Source organism: Maniola hyperantus, chromosome 19 (genome assembly GCF_902806685.2).
Source record: "Maniola hyperantus chromosome 19, iAphHyp1.2, whole genome shotgun sequence".
Lineage (NCBI taxonomy): Eukaryota > Metazoa > Arthropoda > Insecta > Lepidoptera > Nymphalidae > Maniola > Maniola hyperantus.
The window spans coordinates 2,358,451-2,370,537 of record NC_048554.1 but is presented as its reverse complement, the minus strand read 5'-3'; the positions used below and the strand labels follow the sequence as shown (position 1 = coordinate 2,370,537).

The 12,087-nt window shown below is 36.9% G+C and overlaps 1 protein-coding gene across 2 annotated transcripts in view; it reads left to right on the top strand.

Moving 5' to 3' along the window:
• f (espin protein forked) overlaps window positions 1-12,087 on the top strand; it is a 110,521-nt gene that overhangs the window by 8,273 nt on the left and 90,161 nt on the right. The window contains exon 1 of one of the 2 annotated variants that reach the window (XM_069504866.1): window positions 11,884-12,039. The exons of the other annotated variant lie outside the window; for it this stretch is intronic. Within the exon in view, the coding sequence (XP_069360967.1) occupies window positions 11,942-12,039 (98 nt within the window). The 5' untranslated portion in view covers window positions 11,884-11,941. Of the gene's footprint in view, window positions 1-11,883; window positions 12,040-12,087 lie in introns of those variants that run through there. 2 annotated transcript variants of the gene reach the window in all.

Here is a 12,087-nt window from a genome sequence, read left to right as displayed (position 1 = left end):
TTTTTTTTTTTCACTTATGGTTTCATATAGAAGACAAAGATTTCTTTAGGGCAACATATGGACGGAGCTGATGATTGAGGATTTCGGAGACGGGTGAAGGGCACGCTCAAGGTATTGAAGATAGGTGGGAGGTGCTCGACCAAATGTCATTCGAAACCTCGTCCAATTGCCAAAAATTTGAAAAAAAATTTAAAATTCCGAAAAAAAGATGGCCGCCATACAAATTTCATCGGCGTCCATCTCGGAGGGTATGACAGATGGAAGAGTGGTTTCTTGGCAAGAGATGATCAGGGTCCGAAGGTCTACTCGTTGGATGGAAAAAAAATTCAAAATGGCGGAATTTATTTTTTCATACAAAATTTTTTATTATTCAAAATGGCCATTATAGACCTCGAGAGCTGCTTTAGCAGCTCGAGCAGCGAGCAAAATACTAGTTATACTATATATAGCTCAATTACCACTCACTCACTCACTGACTGACTCATTGACATAATTGTTCTCCTAGAAAGAGACAGATAATGATATAATAATGTATGGGAGATATGTTCAGGAGTGGGATTCGAGTAGGGAAAAATTATGACATTTCAGAAAAACAAGATGGCGGCCGACCTGACTTTTGTAACTTTTTTTTTTTCCAACCGATTTTGTTTAAACTTGCAGTTATTTTAGATGTTAGCAAACGGTTTTTAGAAAAAGTGAAAAAAATTGGAAAAACAAGATGGCGGCCGAGATATTCAAAAAATTTCCTCCTGTAAAATTTTGTATGAAACTTTTTTTTTTCAATCACGGTTTCATATAGAAAACAAAGATTCCTTTAGGGCAACATATGGAGAGAGCTGATGATTGAGGATTTCGGAGACGGGTGAAGGGCACGCTCAAGGTATTGAAGATAGGTGGGAGGTGCTCGACCAAATGTCATTCGAAACCTCATCCAATTGCCAAAAATTTGAATTTTTTTTTTAAATTCCGAAAAAAAGATGGCCGCCATACAAATTTCATCGGCGTCCATCTCGGAGGGTATGACAGATGGAAGAGTGGTTTCTTGGCAAGAGATGATCAGGATCCGGAGGTCTACTCGATGGATTGAAAAAAAATTCAAAATGGCGGAATTTATTTTTGTATGACTTTTTTTAAAATTGTTCAAAATGGCGATTATAGACCTCGAGAGCTGCTTTAGCAGCTCGAGCAGCGAGCAAAATACTAGTTATACTATATATAGCTCAATTACCACTCACTCACTGATTGACATAATTGTTCTCCTAGAAAGAGATAGAAAATGATATAATAATGTATGGGAGATATGTTCAGAAGTGGGATTCGACTAGGGAAAAATTATGACATTTCAGAAAAACAAGATGGCGGCCGACCTGACTTTTGTAACTTTTTTGTTTTCCAACCGATTTTGTTACAACTTGCAGCTCTTGTAGATGTTAGTAAACGATTTTTAGAAAATGTAAAAAAAATTGGAAAAACAAGATGGCGGCCGAGATTTTCAAAAAATTCCCTCCTGTAAAATTTTGTATGAAACTTTTTTTTTTCACTTATGGATTCATATAGAAGACAAAGATTCCTTTAGGGCAACATATGGAGGGAGCTGATGATTGAGGATTTCGGAGACGGGTGAAGGGCACGCTCGAGGTATCGAAGATAGGTGAGAGGTGCTCGACCAAATGTCATTCGAAACCTCATCCAATTGCCAAAAATTTGAATTTTTTTTTTAAATTGTGAAAAAAAGATGGCTGCCATACAAATTTCATCGGCGTCCATCTCGGAGGGTATGACAGATGGAAGAGTGGTTTCTTGGCAAGAGATGATCAGGATCCGAAGGTCTACTCGATGACTTGAAAAAAAATTCAAAATGGCGGAATTTATTTTTTCATACAAAATTTTTTTTTATTCAAAATGGCGATTATAGACCTCGAGAGCTGCTTAAGCAGCTCGAGCAGCGAGCAAAATACTAGTTATACTATATATAGCTCAATTACCACTCACTCACTGACTGACTCATTGACATAATTGTTCTCCTAGAAAGAGACAGAAAATGATATTATAATGTATGGGAGATATGTTCAGAAGTGGGATTCGAGTAGGGAAAAATTATGACATTTCAGAAAAACAAGATGGCGGCCGACCTGACTTTTGTAACTTTTTTGTTTTCCAACCGATTTTGTTTAAACTTGCAGTTATTTTAGATATTAGTAAACAATTTTTAGAAAAAGTGAAAAAAATTGGAAAAACAAGATGGCGGCCGAGATTTTCAAAAAAATTTCTCCTATAAAATTTTGTATGAAACTTTTTTTTTTCACTAATACTTTCATATAGAAGACAAAGATTCCTTTAGGGCAACATATGGAGGGAGCTGATGATTGAGGATTTCGGAGACGGGTGAAGGGCACGCTCAAGGTATTGAAGATAGGTGGGAGGTGCTCGACCAAATGTCGTTCGAAACCTCATCCAATTGCCAAAACTTTTAAAAAAATTTGAAAATTGTGAAAAAAAGATGGCCGCCATACAAATTTCGTCGGCGTCCATCTCGGAGGGTATGAAAGATGGAAGAGTGGTTTCTTAGCAAGAGATGATCAGGGTCCGAAGGTCTACTCGATGGATGGAAAAAAAAATTCAAAATGGCGGAATTTATTTTTGTATGACTTTTTTAAAATTGTTCAAAATGGCCAATATAGACCTCGAGAGCTGCTTTAGCAGCTCGAGCAGCGAGCAAAATACTAGTTATTATATTATACTATATATAGCTCAATTACCACTCACTCACTGATTGACATAATTGTTCTCCTAGAAAGAGACAGAAAATGATATAATAATGTATGGGAGATATGTTCAGAAGTGGGATTCGAGTAGGGAAAAATTATGACATTTCAGAAAAACAAGATGGCGGCCGACCTGACTTTTGTAACTTTTTTGTTTTCCAACCGATTTTGTTCAAACTTGCAGTTGTTTTAGATATTAGCAAACGATTTTTAGAAAAAGTGTAAAAAATTGAAAAAACAAGATGGCGGCCGAGATTTTCAAAAAATTTCCTCCTGTAAAATTTTGTATGAAACTTTTTTTTTTCACTTGTGGTTTCATATAGAAGACAATGATTCCTTTAGGGCAACATATGGAGGGAGCTGATGATTGAGGATTTCGGAGACGGGTGAAGGGCACGCTTAGGGTATTGAAGATAGGTGGGAGGTGCTCGACCAAATGTCATTCGAAACCTCATCCAATTGCCAAATATTTGGAAAAAAATTCAAAATTCCGAAAAAAAGATGGCCGCCATACAAATTTCATCGGCGTCCATCTCGGAGGGTATGAAAGATGGAAGAGTGGTTTCTTGGCAAAAGATGATCAGGATCTAAAGGTCTATTTGATGACTTGAAAAAAAAATCAAAATGGCGGAATTTTTTTTTTCATACAAAAATTTTTATTATTCAAAATGGCGATTATAGACCTCGAGAGCTGCTTTAGCAGCTCGAGCAGCGAGCAAAATACTAGTTATACTATATATAGCTCAATTACCACTGACTGACTCATTGACATAATTGTTCTCCTAGAAAGAGACAGAAAATGATATTATAATGTATGGGAGATATGTCCAGAAGTGGGATTCGAGTAGGGAAAAATTATGACATTTCAGAAAAACAAGATGGCGGCCGACCTGACTTTTGTAACTTTTTTGTTTTCCAACCGATTTTGTTACAACTTGCAACTATTAAAGATATTAGTAAACAATTTTTAGAAAAAGTGTAAAAAATTGGAAAAACAAGATGGCGGCCGAGATTTTCGAAAAATTTCCTCCTGTAAAATTTTGTATGAAACTTTTTTTTTTCACTAATACTTTCATATAGAAGACAAAGATTCCTTTAGGGCAACATATGGAGGGAGCTGATGATTGAGGATTTCGGAGACGGGTGAAGGGCACGCTCAAGGTATTGAACATAGGTGGGAGGTGCTCGACCAAATGTCATTCGAAACCTCATCCAATTGCCAAAAATTTGATTTTTTTTTTTAAATTCCGAAAAAAAGATGGCCGCCATACAAATTTCATCCGCGTCAATCTCGGAGGGTATGAAAGATGGAAGAGTGGTTTCTTGGCAAAAGATGATCAAGATCCGAAGGTCTACTCGATGAATAGAAAAAAAATTCAAAATGGCGGAATTTATTTTTTCATACAAAATTTATGACTTTTTTAAAATTGTTCAAAATGGCGATTATAGACCTCGAGAGCTGCTTTAGCAGCTCGAGCAGCGAGCAAAATACTAGTAATAATATATAAGTCAATGGCTCTAGAATATTTTCCGTTGTACCTACCGTGTACGTTGTCCATCGTATTAAGGAGTCCCACTGCCCCACTTAATAGATCATTGAGCAAGGCAGCCATTGTAATAACTTGGAATTGTTTGTAATGGTAGAAAAATAACTTTTACAAATGTAAAATTGTACAAAAAATAACAGTTTAATTTTTTTTATATTTTCCTAGCAGCCATTTTGAAATTTTTACTATTTGTCTTTTTAGGGCAGTAGAAGTACATACTTATTCTGTGTAATTTTAACTTTTTGCCTATTACGGTTCACGAGCCCGCTGACGGACGGACAGCGGAGGCTTGGTAGGTATAATAAGGTTCCGTTGGCACTCTTCGGGTACGGAAACCTAAAAAGTAAAAGGTAACAACAGACTTTCGCATGTACCTAAATTACAATTATTATGATACTAGATGATGCCCGCGACTTCATCCGCGTAGTTTAGGTTTTTAAAATCCCATGGGAACTCTTTAATTTTCCGGGATGAATCCTAAGTCCTTCCCCGGGATATTAGCTAACTCTACCAAATTTCATCAAAATCGTTTGAACGGTTGGGCCGTGAAAAGCTAGCAGACAGACACACTTTCGCATTTATAATATTAGTATTGAAGTATGGATTAATATGGATAAGTTCTCCGGAGGTTCTCCTTTTAAAATAAAATGGCTGTAAGATCTACGCATTTGAAACGTTTAATATTATTTTCAACCAAGTGCGTTATTGAAACATTCCTCCATAGTTGACCACGTATATTGTATCTGTGTGAGCATCTGGGTTGCCTCGCGCCCTGCTTTCTTACCCCTTTTTTGCCGGCCACAATCTCGCCTGATTGAAAGTGATTATGTATTCCGAGATGGAATGAGCTTGTTGCTTGTTATGTTACATTAGCGATTCTTGGATTCAACACTTTTTGTCCTGTCCCTGACTTACCGAGTTTCTTGTGGTTTTCTTCTTGGAAGGGCATTCTAAACCAGTACGAGTAGATTCACTTCTTCGATTCAAGACTTTTTGCCCTGTCCCGAATCATGTCAACTTGTATAATTACTAAGTCTCCGCTGTCCGTCCATCTGTCTGACAGTGCCGTCCAATATTATAACAAGTAAGGGCGTTTGTGCACTCATCCGTAAAAACACGGATTCCGTAAAAATATGAATCGAATGAGTACGTGTTTGTATGACCGCCACTTCGAGAAATCACGGATACGAACCGAATACGAATGATAGCACTAACAGTGTAATAGATTCTCATAGTTTTTTTAGAAAGTATCTTTATTTGTATACTCATTAATTATTATTACGATCTCTTTAATCGTTACTAGGGCTGTCAACTTTGTTTAGAAGGAAAGAATGACACGATCTTGTTGTACAGTGCGACAAGGCTACCTTGGCGAGTGGCGAAAACTGGAACTAACGTTGCTGTCAAGTGTTTCCTTTGTTCTTGTTTGAATATTCTAAGCCTTTGTTCTCCAACATCGCCCCCTTTCAATGCCATTCTAGTGCCAAGAGAGCCTTATCGCACTGTAAGAGAAAATTCGAAATATTCAAGGAAACTGGCCAGGTGCGAGTCAGACTTGTCCATCAAAGGTTCCGTACCATGTAAAGAAACGTAGGTATAAATAGTTATTTGCTGAATTTTAATTCAAGCTGCTTCAAAATCAATAGAAAAGCTCGACATGATATTAATAATATTATAATGGGACTAGTAAGTATATTCCTGGGAACTGACCTAGTTAGCGTGGATTTACTTTTATTAAAAATCATACTTTTACATGACATTTGACACACAAAGTAACTCATTTTTACGCATTAGGTAAAATTTAGTTAAAATAATAATAATAAATATAATATATAAAATACTCTAAAATTTAGTTGCCATCAGAATCTGTAGGCACTTTTTATATTTTTAATTATATAATAAATATATAATAAAATAAATTTTAGAGTATTTTATAAATATAATATATAAAATAGTCTAAGTTGCCATCAGAATCTGTAGGCACTTTTTATATTTTTAGAGATAGAATACTTAGTAGGATTATGGTGGACAAAATATGGTGGTAACCCTAACAATTACGTCTAATACCGCGCAGGTAGTAGGTCACCCCCGCGTCGTCGTCGCGGCCAAGAACAAGAAAACTTGATCGCGAAGTGTCTCTTCGCATATTATGTTTATGATTGCTTTGTTCCAAATGCCATCATCGATACAATAGCCTGTTTGAGAATTACTTATCGAGAAATCACTATAAGGCAGTTGTCCGACCGCCGACGATTAGCGAGAAACAAAATAAGTAAAAAATCTTTATAACGCGTAAAATTTTACTCCTCATACCTACGCGCTATTTTAACTTCTTTATTTTAAAGAACCATTCTTTTGACATGACAGTTGATCCATAGGGTTAAAATGGCGCGAGAGAAGACATTTTTTTACGGACAATTTGTTGAGCAACTAGGAGTGAGTGTGTAGTTGCGATAGTTTTGGTGGTTTTGTCATTGGGCTATGAGCGAGTGTGCGAATGCGACGACGACTGGCGAGTTATCGCCCGTCGTAATTATATTAGTTACTACATCTGCTTCCTGCGCAAACTACGTGAGAGTTTTGACTGGCAAGACAGCATCGCTGAGCGAGTTTTTCTTTGATAGCTCATGTCGTTGCGACAAACTAATCGAGAGACAGTTCTCGCTGTTAGTGTGTCGTATACAGTCCTCGATCAACTATTAATATAATATAATATTAATCTCTTTTATTGACACGATGTCATACCTCGATTGTACGTTTCTTGTGCGGGAAAATAATACTACTTAATCGCTTCCTCGTTGGTGGTGGAACAACTGCCTCAAGCTTGTAATTATCAGCTTATCGCGTGAAGAGTACTAGGTAAATGTGTGTGGTTACAATGTGAAGGCCAGAGTTTAGAGACAAGATGCTTCATAAGTCGTACCTTTTTTCAAAATTCAGATACAAGTTATCCCTTGACTGCAATATACGTGGTGGTGTAGAGGGCTTATACTTGGAAGGGGTATGGAAGTTTAATTAAACTCACGAGTATACACACCTTTGGTTTCTACACGGCATTGTGCCGGAACGCTAAATCTAACTCTAGAAGCTAATAGCTATCAAACATTCAACACTAGAAACAATTTCTTTCTCTGTTTTTATTTTTAAAGAATACCTACCAAAATATAAGAGATAGGTACATACTTATAAATTATGCATTCACATCCGTCGCCGGCAAGAAATATTGTACATCGACCTTTAGAATGAGATTTCGGCTTTGTAGAGCGTTGTCTCTGTCACTCATACCTATGTGACGTTTTGTCGGTCTCAACGGCAGAGACAACGCTCTACAAATCCGTTGTCTCTTTCTAAAGGTCGATGTAGGTATGTTGTAATGTACAATATTTTCTGCCGGGTATAGATAGGTACAGTACGAATAAGTGTGTCTGTAGGTAGGTACATCCGCTACTATTTCACGGCCCATACATTTAACCGATTTATACGGAATTTAATCAAAGACAGGACATGGGGGCAAAGCATCCAAGTGACAGACAAAGCTCTTTTCCCCGGAAAATCAAACAGTTCCCACAGGATTTTCAAAAATATCTCTGCGAGGACAACGACGCGGGCATAATCTGTTTGAACCTACCTCATAGCTTAAATGCATTCCGGAGATGGATCCTACGGGCTACTTTTTTCCCCGAAAAATCTAAGTATTCCCATAGGATTTCTAAAAACCGAAATCGCCCCAGATGAAGTCGCAGGGATTAATGAAATATCATAAAATATTAGATAGGTACAAACTATTTGATTGTATTTGATCAGAAACTTAGGTGGAAAGCCGTGGGCAAAAGCTAGTTAATTAAAAAATAGCATCAATGCGGTATACTGCTGACATCTAGTCTGTATAAAGTGAATCATCAAGTATCAAATCAACGTCACGCTCTGTAGTCATAATGCTCGTACGCATTAGCTAGAGAAATTAGCTCTGTTTACTGAAACTGGGTATCGATGGCGCTGCTTGTAAATTGTATGTTGTGAAAGAAAACAACTAAATATTTCTAGCCCGCGATTTCGAAATATTTCTAATTCTCGTAGGAATTTCGAAATATTTCTAATTCTCGTAGGAATTTCGAAATATTTCTAATTCTCGTAGGAATTTCGAAATATTTCTAATTCTCGTAGGAATTTCGAAATATTTCTAATTCTCGTAGGAATTTCGAAATATTTCGAAGTCATTACATAATACAATATTATCGACGCGAAAGTGTGTCTGTCTGTCTATCTGTCTGTCTGCTAGCTTTTCACGGGTCATCCGTTCGACCGATTTTGACGAAATTTGCAACAGAGATACTTTGCATCCCGGGGAAGGACATAGGCTACTTTTTATCCCGGAAAATCAAAAAGTTCTTACGGGATTTTTTAAAAACAAATCCACGCGGGTGAAGTCGTGGCTATCATAATAATCTAGTAAATAATTAATTAATTTTTAGAGTCAAGAAAATCGTTGATAAATACGTAATTTTGTAATCACAGGGCGAAGGGAATTTTTATGATAAAAATAAAAGTAAAAGTGAGTGAAAGTTGACTACCAGTGTAACCACTCCCCAAACCTGTTCGGATGTTATGCAATAATTGTATTTCCCATATTGATCTGCCACTTAGGTGTAAGATTTTTACGTGCCCTATTGGTTTACGAATAAGTAGGTACGTAGGTACAGTACACGGCAGAAAGTAATGTACATCGGCCTTTAGAATGATATTTCGGTTTTGTTGAGCATTGTCTCTGTCACTCATACCCATATGACGTTTTGTCGGTCTCAACGACTAAAACAGTGCTCTACAAATCTGCTATCTCCTTCTAAAGGTTGATGTACATTACTTTCGGCCGCGTATTGTAAGTACATAACTTTGTATGAATAAATAATGGAAGTATTAAAATATATCTAAATAGCTTATGCTCGCGACTTCATCCGCTAGACTGCATAAATTTCAATCCCCTATTTTATACCCTTGGTGGTTGAATTTTCAAGAATCCCTTCGTAGCGGATGCCTACGTCATAATAGCTATCTGCATGCCAAATTTCAGTCCAATCCGTCCAGTAGTTTCAGCTGTGCGTTGATAGATCAGTTAGTCAGTCAGTCACCTTTTTTCCTTTTATATAGTTAGATATTGAAAGAATAAAAACGGAAATGCTAGATTTATTTTTATAAGCATACTAAAATCCCAAAAATTACTAAACAACTCCTTTTTAAAAGTTTTTACTAGTAGGTACCTATGTATTTTGAAAGTTCTTATTGATTCTGTAAGCCACCCGTGCAAAGCTGGGGTAAATCAGTTACTTCTAAATCAAATAACAATTACCTAAACAATGAAAGCAGAGATATTTCCATTCGCTTCGCAATTTGGGCACAGATAAATTAACTCATAGAGCTTTTACGACTTATTTACATTATTCGGTTTGGCCGAACTCGATCGCGCGTCTCACTGAACAGTTTTATGAACGCCTAATCGTATATAACTTAGATTGCGTTCGACCAACGAAGACGAATTCGTCCAACGACCTATTATTATCAACGAACATAAACCGAAAGTGGATGACGAATTCGGTTACCTAAATAATGTAAACGAACATACTCAGTAACCAGATTTGGGCAACCGAAAGTAGACAACGCGTTCGGCAACCCAGCTAATATAAACGAAGATATGCGTCTAACGAATTCGAGGAATTTTGTTTCGACAAACTGCAAGTTATGTAGGCTCTAATCACTACCTATATCATAAATGCGAATGTGTGTTTGTTTGTTGGTTTATTGGTTTCTCCTTCAATCACATCGCAACGGAGCAACGGATCGACGTGATTTGTATGGGTATGGTTTAAGACCTGGAGAGTGACATAGGCTACTTTTATCCCGGTTAGTTATCCCCAAATAGTTTTTATGGGATTTATATGGGAAAAACGTAAATCCGGGTATTCGGGCTTCGGGTATAGGCTGTGTTCCTTTTTATAAAGTAGCTTTCTAATGGTGAAACAATGATTAAAATCGGTTCAGCAGTTTCAGAGGTTATCAATTACGAACAAATCTTTCCTCTATAATATAATATTACTAGTATAGATAATCACTATCTTTCTAGAAGCATTAGGTACATCGTACAAAGAGTGAACTGTGGGGTGATTCGCTAACTCAGTGTTCAACACTGAATGTTAGCCACTGAGCTCATTTGACATTGATTGGCTCTACATTGGTACTCCACTGAGTAATATTAAAATAAATTTTCGTAGAAAACGTTCAATGGATTAAAAATATATGTCAAATGAGCTCGGTGGCTATCATTCAGTGTTAAACACTGAGTTAACGAATCATCTCGCTGCGCGCTGGTCCGCTTGAACAGCGTTTGTCTAAGTAAAACGTTGTTTACGCACTCATTACCCCGTTGTCTGTGTTTTCTATCGCGACAGCGGCGCCGCCATTATGAATTGAATACATTACCGTGGACAGAACAACAAAGCACTCATGCGCGCGTCATCTATGTTTATGTACATCTCTTGCTTTCACATACGCGTCAAGACAATACGATGTTTTCATTTGCTTCACATACTAACGCTACATAGCGCGAGTGCCTAGCATACACGTATTTTGAAAATGCTATTTAATTATTAAAATTTACCTCTGTGGGCTTGTTACTCTGTGTTTTTGGGAGTGCAGGTCGTGAACTGTAGTGTAGTAAAAGTATTTTTTAAAGTAAACATAGCATCTATTGCATTAACATTTAAAATAAGGATCTGTGGGTGCATTGCTCTGTGTTTTGGAAGTAAATGTTGTGACTTGTGACTGGATACTTTTGTAGTGAAATGGAACTTTATTAGAAACATTTTAAAGCGACCTCTGTGGATACACTGTACATTTTTATACGTGTTTTTCAAAGCCACGAATCCATGCAGGATTTTTAACGGAACGAAAAGTCTTCAAACCATTGAAAGAAATTGAAATAGAAAGGAAAACTCAATTGCATATTATGTGTAGCGCCCCGGTATTAAACTAAGTGTCCACTAGCAATATACCTTGCAGAAGTTACTGTCATTGTTATGTCAATGTCAATTTCTGCAAGTGTTACTTGCTAAAACTAAGCTAACTTTGACTCGCTGCGATTGTTTATAGAGTGCAAGTGACTTGCAAGCAGTCGCTGCCAGTGCTAACTTCTGCAAGTTTTATTGCCAGTAGGTACCTAGACTAGACACCTGGCTTTAGAACCTTTATGGTCACTTCTGTGGGGGCAAGGCTCTGTGTTTTTTAAAAGCAAAGATAGTGAAGTGGTAGAAAGATAGGTCACAGTATCCAAAATAAGAGAAATGAACTTTTATTAAAACAAAATTTTTAAAAAAAACTTATTTTTTAAAGCATCTGAAGGACTCTGAAGTTTTTAGTGAACTAGAATATTTTTAGAAACATTCTTTGTTTGTATTTAGAAGCAGAATTGACACTGTTTTGTAGTGAAATGAAATATTAGAAACATTTCAAAAGTAAACGCTGAACTGGAAGTATAGATAAACATTTTGTTCTCTAGTGAAATATAATTAAAGTAACATCTGTGTGTGCATTGCTCTGTGTTTTTGGAAGCAAAGGTCGTGACTTGGTCGTGTCGCTGTGATGTGGTACATAATTGTGACATTGTCTCTAATATGGCTGCTCGACAACTTCCGGCGGAAAGTGATGGGTGGTCAGTTTTCGCATCGCTGTGTTCAAGTGTGCGTATAATTTTTCAAGTTTTTTTGTCGAAATTACTATCTGCATAT